The sequence below is a fragment of the Hypanus sabinus genome, chromosome 5 (genome assembly GCF_030144855.1).
Source record: "Hypanus sabinus isolate sHypSab1 chromosome 5, sHypSab1.hap1, whole genome shotgun sequence".
In the NCBI taxonomy this organism is placed as follows: Eukaryota; Metazoa; Chordata; class Chondrichthyes; order Myliobatiformes; family Dasyatidae; genus Hypanus; species Hypanus sabinus.
Window position 1 is genome coordinate 169,116,467 of NC_082710.1, and position 8,526 is coordinate 169,124,992.

The following is an 8,526-nucleotide window of genomic DNA, read 5'->3' on the forward strand; positions in this document are numbered from 1 at the left end:
GCATTACTGAGTATTGAGACATTGTGACACAGGGATGCATTTCCCTAAATAGATGCTGGCCTACCTGTTGAGTCCCACCAGCATTTTATCAGTGTTGTTGAAAAGTAACTTCTTGCTGAAGTACTCTTTTGCTCTATTTAACTTCCTTTTATTCCTTACGGGGATACCACAATGAATGTCATTCTGTAGATGGACATAAAATCCTTTTCTCAATGATCACTCTTGAACCTATCAAGTTGAATAATGCAAGTGAAGACACAGAAGAGACTAATTTAAAATATTTATTCATACTAAGTTACACACAAGCAAATGATACAATGCAAAGAAATATGAACAAGGGCAATTGACAGTCTACGTCATTATGACTTTGCATCTCATTGTTGACCGAATATGCCCTTTCTCTGCACTATACGGCTTTATTATGCGCTCTGTTATTTTAAATGCACTGCCTCAATGAACTGTTGTAGTCAATTGATTTGTATGATGGAAATGCAAGAAACTTCGTTACTGTTCCTCAGTTTATGTGAGTGACTAAACAAGTTGCCAATTTACATGATTACGTAAAGCAATAAAAGAATTATGATGCAGATGTGTGAAAACGAATAAGGATAAGGACGTGACTAGACACAAACTGTGTGACTGGTTAAGGATATTTACAATAACAGACAATGCCGAGATACGTTATATTCTCCACTTCAACTAAAAACAGAAAATTACGTTATTTTATTATGATAATGATGTTATTAAAAACGCCCGAAGGAAGGTAAGCTTTATGAGAGAGTTGAACGGGGTGACACCAGTCAAATTGCAATCAAACGTGTATAGCATCATGGACTATTTAGGATATTCACTTGAATTCAGAAGAAGGAGGGGTGATATTTCTGAAATCTATCGAATGGCAGAAGGCCTTGATAGAGTGGAAGTGGAAAGGCCGTTGCCAGTGGTGGGAATGTTTTTAGCCAGAGCGTGGTAAATCGGTGAAATTCTTTGCCACAGGTTGCTGTGGAGGTCAAGGCATTATGGCTATTTAATAGATTTTTGATTGGTCAGAGCAGGAAGGGATAATAGGAGATGGCAGAAAATTGGGTCCCAGACCTGTGAATATCAGCCAGCGCCATGAAACGGGCTTCATATGAAGAGCCATTCTATCCTGCAACATCCTGATCTGTGGGCGAAAACACTTTGCTAATGACAAGGTCAGGGGAGAATGGCCAGATTGGCCCAAACAGAAAGAAAGGCGACATAACCGTGAGTTACGACAACAGTGTGCAAAACAGAATCTCGGAACGCAAAACATTTCCAACCTTGAAATGGATAAGCTACTGCAATGGAGGAAATAACAGACAGAATAGAGAACGAAGAATCATTGGATGTTGCTCACATGGATTTTCAGAAGGCCTGTAACAAGGTGCCGGACGTGAAGCCGTTAACAAGAAAATAGCCCATGACATCGATAGATTGGCTAACTGGCAGGAGGCAAAGAGTGGGAATAAAGGGGTCCTTTTCTGATTTGCTGCCGGTGACTAGTGGTGGTTCACAGTGTCAGTATTGGAGTCAGTTTCGATTTGGATGATGGTATTGACAACTTTGTGGCCAGGTTTGTAAACTGTACAATGATTAGTCGTCAGAAGGACTTCGACAGATTGGGGTAATGAGTGAAGAAGTGACAGATGGAATATAGTTTAGAAAAGTGTATGGTCATACAATTTGGTAGAAGAAATAAAGGCATAGCCAATTTTCTAAACGGGGAGGAAATTCAAATATCAGAGGTGCAAAGGGCTTGGGAGTCCTCGTTCGCGAGTCCCTAAAGGCTAACCTGTCGTAAGAAAGGGAGATCTAAAGGTGGCACTCATTTTGAGAGGATTAGAATATAAGAGGAAGGATTTGACGTTGAGGCTTTATAAAGCGTTGGTCAGACCGCACTTGGAGTATTATGATCAGCTTTGGTTCCTTGTGCTGGATTTGGAAGGGCTCAGAGAAGGTTGACGAAAATAATTCTGGGAATGGTAGGGTAAACGTCTGAGGAGCTTTTGATGGCTCTGAACCTGTACTTGCAGCTGTTCCGAAGAATGAGGAGGAGCTTATTGAAAGCTGTGGAACAGCGAAAGGACGAGAAAGAGTGGATGTGGAGAGGACGTTTCCATGTGGTAGAGTCAAGGACCAGAGGGTACATCCTCAGAACAGAGGAACGTCCATGTAGAACAGAGATGAGGAGGAATTCTCCGCCAGAGTTTGGTGAATATGTGAATTCATCGCCACGGATGACTGTGGAGGCCAAGTCATTGAGTATAGTTAAAGCTGAGTTCGATAGGCACTTTATTATTGACGGACTTAAAGGTTACGGTGAGAAAATGGGCTAATGGGGTTGAGAGGGATAATAAATCAACGATGATGGAAGGTCTTTTTTTATGCCTTATGGTCTAACATGCACTGTCATCTGTGATGAATGAATGTAGAACTCTACGCCAGCAGGAACACTGGCTGAGGGCGGATAAGTTTGAAGTTTGGGCGAAGGTTGGGGCAAAAAGGCCATCGAAGTCTCGTAACATATTTAAAGCCCACTTAAATAAATTTGCAAAGTATTTCACTCTGGCTGGGGTTGATTCAGCTCCTATTCTGTGTCAGTACATTGCGGTTGCTGTCATTGACTGTTCAATTCTTCCAATTCACTGCTTCCTGCATTCTCTTTTTGTGTCTCCTCAGAAAATAAACATCCAGGAAGAAAGTGGAGAACTACTAGCACCAACAAGGTTAACACCAGTAAAACGCCTCCGATCATCTGTCAGAACACAAATATAACAAATATAGAAATAAGCCCCTCGATCCTTCTCATTTCTTAAATAACAGCATAGTCCATCTTTATCTCTCTGCCATTTTCCTGCACTAGACCTTTCTTGTTTTCGTGAAATTTGTTTTGGCCCAGGAACGTTCGCAGCTTCGCTCCCCAGGGGCGCTGTCTGATTCGCATTTTTTTTATTTCAAGTATTTTCTGTTTTATTAAGTATTTTCCGAACTTGTAGCTTTTAAAAACGTCCTTATCTCTTGAGGCCTGTAATTCACCTAAATATATCTATCTCAGTAACGAAGCATCGACAACGCTCTTGGTTATAGGATTACAGAGATTTACCACTCTCTGGGTAAAGAAATTTCCCACCGGTCATGATATTCAGCGTCATGATAATTTCAAAATTCATGGATGTACAGATGGACGTCAGTGTTCGTGCACTGTTCCCTGGATCGAACAGTACTGGGTGGCCAGTAAATTCAACTGGTATAGGATAGAGGCAGAAGAGACCGAAGATAGTTGGAAGTGGCTGAAACGCCAACATCCGGAGGAATTCACCGAGCCGAGCGGCATGTGTGCATACAAAAGAAATGGTCGACCTATAAGGGTGTCAAGCCTGCAACGGGCAATCTCCCGCGAAGAAGGTCTCCTCGCCTGGAGAAAGTAAAAGGGGCTATGGAACAAGTATTCGAGTCGTCACAGGGGCTTTAAGCTGGAGGTTTTCAGTTTTCTCGCCCGCAAGTGGTTGGAGATTCTCTGGGGAGCGAAAGGCACCGGGTTTAAATCACCGCCTAAAGCTCTATAAGTTCTGTTGTGATTACACATTTGCGGCCGCAATACCCGAAGACACTCACCTGTGAGTGAACACAAAGCTCGCGCCACTCATACGGGAGTATCTTGGAAGCGCAGGACTCTCTGCAATCTTCACCTTTGAATGTCTCGTTCAAATACGCGCAGGCGTAGTAATCCCCGTCCTGAAAGAGAATCGCAGCCCACAGGATCGATGGGACAAATACCTTCAGAATTGTGAACAGGTAAAAGTGAACCTTATGGAAATTGCTGCAGTCTGGGCTGCAGCATTTCTCGCAACATTTCCATCTACAAGTAACTGCGGAAGGGAAGCTGACCCGGCACGTAATGATTTTCCCCGCATCGGATGACACCAGGAGACTGAGCAGGAACATCGCGGATGCTGGAATAAGGAAAGAAATATGCGCGTAGCGAACATTCAGTTGCGGATCACAGGGACACGGACTCTCTTTCTCCATCAGGTATTCCATTCCGTACAGGAATCCGGTTATAATTGTACCTAGTCCCACCGGATACAGGGATTTCTCATCGAAAATTTTTTTTACCAGCTTCGACAAGCGATTAGGCGATGGCATGGCAGGGTTAATGAGCGAAATTTCCAAAACTCTCGGTACGCAAAGCCTAACAGCAAACCTGTGTTTGCTAGCTATTATATGATCGGCTAGTCTCCACCCAGGAAGCACCGACAGCTGGTTCGAGCAGAATGTTTCCACCCTGTTGAGCTCGTCACTCTCTCAGAGAAGTTCCAGCTGCACCCAGGAGTCACTCCTCATTAGCTGTGAGCTGAAATGCAGCTGGGAGTTGAAACTTTTTTTTCGGGCCAAGTCCTGGTTAACACTAGGTGCCAGGAAACCACTTTACGAAACAAGAACCTGCCAAACTCTGCTTTAAATATACCCAATTCTCGGCCTCCATAGCATCCCATGACAAAGAACGCCATAATCCCCATCCTCCACAGGGATGCTCCTCTATTGAGGATAGCTCTCTGGTCCTAGACTCCCCATGAGATGAATCATCCTTTCCACATCCACTCTATCTCGGAATTTCAATATTCGATAGGTTTCAATGAGATTCCCCTCATTTTTCAAAACTCGAGCGAGTACAGACCCAGAGCCATCAGACTCTCCTGATACGTTAATCGTTTTCATTCCGGCGATCAGAGTTGGGTTTGTAGATTGCTGAATCTAATTTCAGTTTATGATGTGTTCTAGTTATCGGGTCGCTCTTTCTTGTTGCTAGTTTGGACCATTTTGATTCGGGGTGGCCTGCAAATAATGAACATGAGCTGAACTGAAATATGTGTTTCGATTATGTGTGTCATCTCCTGTGTGTTTCACTCGCTTTTTGCTGTCGATTGCACGATTTATTTATTTGGCGCCTATGGGGAGGAGAAGTTGATGATTTTTCTTTCGAGTCTGTCCGCTGTGAAGACGAATCTCACAATTGTATACTGCATACACACTCTAATAATACATTGTCTCTGAATCTTTGAATTCGCTGGAGCCTCTCTTATACCAGCACATCCTTTCTTAGAGTAAGGGCCCAAAACTCATCACAATACTTCAAGTGTGTTCTGACCACTGCCTGACAGAGCCTCAGCATTAATTCTTGGTCTTGTATTCTCGTCCTTTCGAAATTACAGCAAACTTGCATTTGCTTCCTTACCACCGAATCAACATTCAAATGAACCTTTAAGAGATTCTGCATGAGGACTATCAAGGCCCTCTGCATCTCTGATTTTTAAAAATGTTCTCCCAATTTAGAAAACAGTCCACTACTTTGTTCCTTCTGCCAAACTGCATTGCCTTACACGGTCTGACATTATATTCTATCTTCTATTTCTTTGCTGACTCCATCAATCTGTCTTAATCTTTCTGCAGACACCCTGCCTCCTAAATGCTCTCTGCCCTTCCACCTATCATCTTATCGTCCTTAAACGTGGCCACAAAGCAATCAATACCTTTATCCAAGATAATGGCATGCAAAGTGAAAGAAGTGTTCTCATAATGACCGCCCTGTGGCATTACACTGATCACCAGCTGCTAACCAGTAAAGGCCTACTTTAATATCACTCTGATTCCTGCCAGTCAGCTAATCTTCTATCCATGCTGGCACATATGTCAGGGTCTGGTCCGGTCCGGAATCCGCGTTCCCGGTCTCGATCCGGTCCGAGGGCTCCGGACTACGGGTCCTGCGGTTGTCCCTCCAGTCACCCGTGATCTAGTTAGGAATCTCCTGGCTCAAGGAGGCACACCTGTGACTCACCTGAGCTGCAGGTGTTTATAAGGGACCTTGGGACTGGGACTAGGCGGGTGGTCGTTTTGTTCTGTTTCCTGTTCTCCGCCGGCTCCGAACTCTTCTGTGCATTCTGTTATTCTGCCCGGGCTCAGATCTACTCCTCATCATGCTTCTCTGCCCTGTACCAGTAATGCCAGGTTGGTCCTCTCCCCCCATCTTTCTTCCCATGTGCTGGTCCCGCTTCTCCGCTCGTTTGTGTTGTTCGCGCGGTCGCGCTGTCTGCCGGCCTTTCCCGATTTTCCTGTTATCATGACTGTTGTGTTGGTCACCCTGGACCTATGCCTGTTCCTACCACTTGCTTCCGTCGGGTAGGCCCGGCCGGACTGCCGCTGCCCGGGTTCTGCCCCGTCCTCCTCTTCCGCCCGAACCCTGGGATTGTGCCCCGCACCCGCCTAGGGGGTTGCGTCGTGCCCAGGCCTCCGGTGTTTCTGCCTGGGAAGGCTACCCTACCCGGGACATATGCGGCCCGCCCAGGGAGGGCTCTCCGCTAGCCTATCTAGCCACCTAGATCTGCCTGAACCCCGGGGACCTGTGTGCCTGAACTCGAACTCCGGGAGCCCGCTCCGCTTTGCCTGCCTGACACTCTATCTACCTGAACCCCAGCTCTACCCTTAAATGCCATGGCATCCCCATCCTGTCCTCCCCCTAGTACTTCAGTGTCTGCGTTTGCGTCTGCGTCCGGCCGCGTTCCTGACACATTTACCGTAACACCATGGGCTTTTAGTTTGTTACGGGGCCTCATGTGTTGTATTTGTCAACCACCTTCTGAAAACCCAAATAAACAGCTTCCACTGACTCTCTGTTATTTCATCAGAAAATTCCACCAGGTATGTCAGGCAAAATTTCCCCTTTGGAAAACCATTGGGACTTCGGCCCATTTTATCATGTGTTTCCAAATACATCGAAATCTTTCTCCTGTTACGTACCCCGTAACTGGGTCAATTACCAGCAAAGATAGAGAGGTCCGTTGTACTGTCATTCTGGTAGTGTCATACACAGTGAGAACTGACGCAAAACATTTATCAAGTTCCTCCGCCATTTCTCTGTCCCCCATTACTACCCATAAAGCGTTATATTCCAGAGGTACGATATCCATCCTCATCTCTCTTTTGCACCTTATACACTGTATCTGAAAAATACTTTATGTATCCTATTTTATATTATTAGGTAGCTTAACTTCATATTTAGTTTTTGCTATCTTTATGGCTTTTTTAGTTGCATAGTTGGCTTTTTAAAAACTTCCCAATCTTCTACCTTCCAGCTAATATTTGCTCTATTACGCATGCTCTCTTTTGCTTTTATGTTGTATTTCCCTTACCTTGGCAGGTACGGTTGCCTCATCCTCGCTTTGGAATACTTCTTCATCTTTATGGAATTGCCAGTTTCGCCTCAGAAAGTCCAGGTATTGCTGTTCTTCCATAGTCCCTGCTGGTGTCTCCTTCCACCCAACTTTAGCTTGCTTCTCTCTCATGTCTCTGTAATTCCTTTTGCTCCACTGTAATACTAATACATCCGATTTTCGCTAATTGCAGAGTGAATGATATCATATTATGATCACTGCTTCCTTTACCTTAAGCTTACTAATCAAATCTGGGTCAGTACATAACACCCAATCCAGAAATGCCGTTCACTTGTATTGTCAACCACAAGCTGCTCTAAAAAGGTCATCTCGTAGGCGTTCGGGAAATTCTCTGGATCCAGTACCAAATGGATTTCCCCAATCTACCTGCATTTTTAAATCCCAGATGATTATCACAACATTGCCCTTTTTATCTCTCATTGTAATTTGTAGTCCACATCCTGGCTATTGCCGTAAGCCTGTATCTCACTCCCAGCAGGGTATTCTTATCATTGCAGTTTCTTCACTCAACCCACAAAGAATCTACATCTTCTGATCGTATGTCAACTCTATCGAAGGATTAATTTAAATTTTACCATCGTACTGCCCTGCCTATATGCCTGCCCTTTCGATTCAAAGTATATCTTTGGTGCTGAGCTCCCAACTATGATATTATTTCAGCCATGACTCAAAGATGCCAACAGCATTATATCTATCAATCTCTGACGGCGCTACAGAATCATCTACCGTATTGTGTACACTGTGTGCATTCAAATATAACACCTTCAATTGTGTATCTACCACTCCTTTTGATTTTGGACACCCTGTTACTACAATTTTGCCTTATCAGTTGCCTATCCTTCCTCACAACCTCACCTTACACGGCATGCACTTTTATACCAACCGCCACATCCTCAGCCCTATCACCGCAGTTCCCAATATTAGTTAAAAGTCCCTCCAGAATCTCTGGCAAACCTGTCCCCAAGCACATCGGTCTGCTCGGCTTCAGATGTAACCTGTTCTTTTTTTACAGTTTATACCTTCCCCAGAAGAGGTCCCAATGATACAGAATTTTTAAACGCTGTCCCCTGCACAAATTCAACAGCCATGAATTTATCTGAGAAATCACCCATTCTTATCCTTACTGGCACGTGGCACAGGCAGCAATCGGGACATTACTACCCTGGAGGCTCTGCTTTTCAACTTTCGGCCTAACTCACTATATTCTGTCTTCAGGACCTCCTCCCTTTCGCTATCTATATCGCTGGTGGCAATATGTACCACGACTTCCCGA

The 8,526-nt window shown here is 44.6% G+C and overlaps 1 protein-coding gene across 1 annotated transcript; it reads right to left on the minus strand.

Moving 5' to 3' along the window:
* Positions 1–300: 300 nt before the first annotated feature.
* On the minus strand, positions 301–4,082 carry LOC132393815 (calcium homeostasis modulator protein 6-like). The gene is made up of 2 exons (XM_059969206.1): positions 3,640–4,082; positions 301–2,779 (listed from the first exon to the last, which is right to left on the minus strand). Exons 1-2 carry the CDS (start codon positions 4,063–4,065, stop codon positions 2,642–2,644), a joined length of 564 nt encoding a protein of 187 aa, XP_059825189.1. The 5' UTR covers positions 4,066–4,082; the 3' UTR covers positions 301–2,641.
* Positions 4,083–8,526: the final 4,444 nt, after the last annotated feature.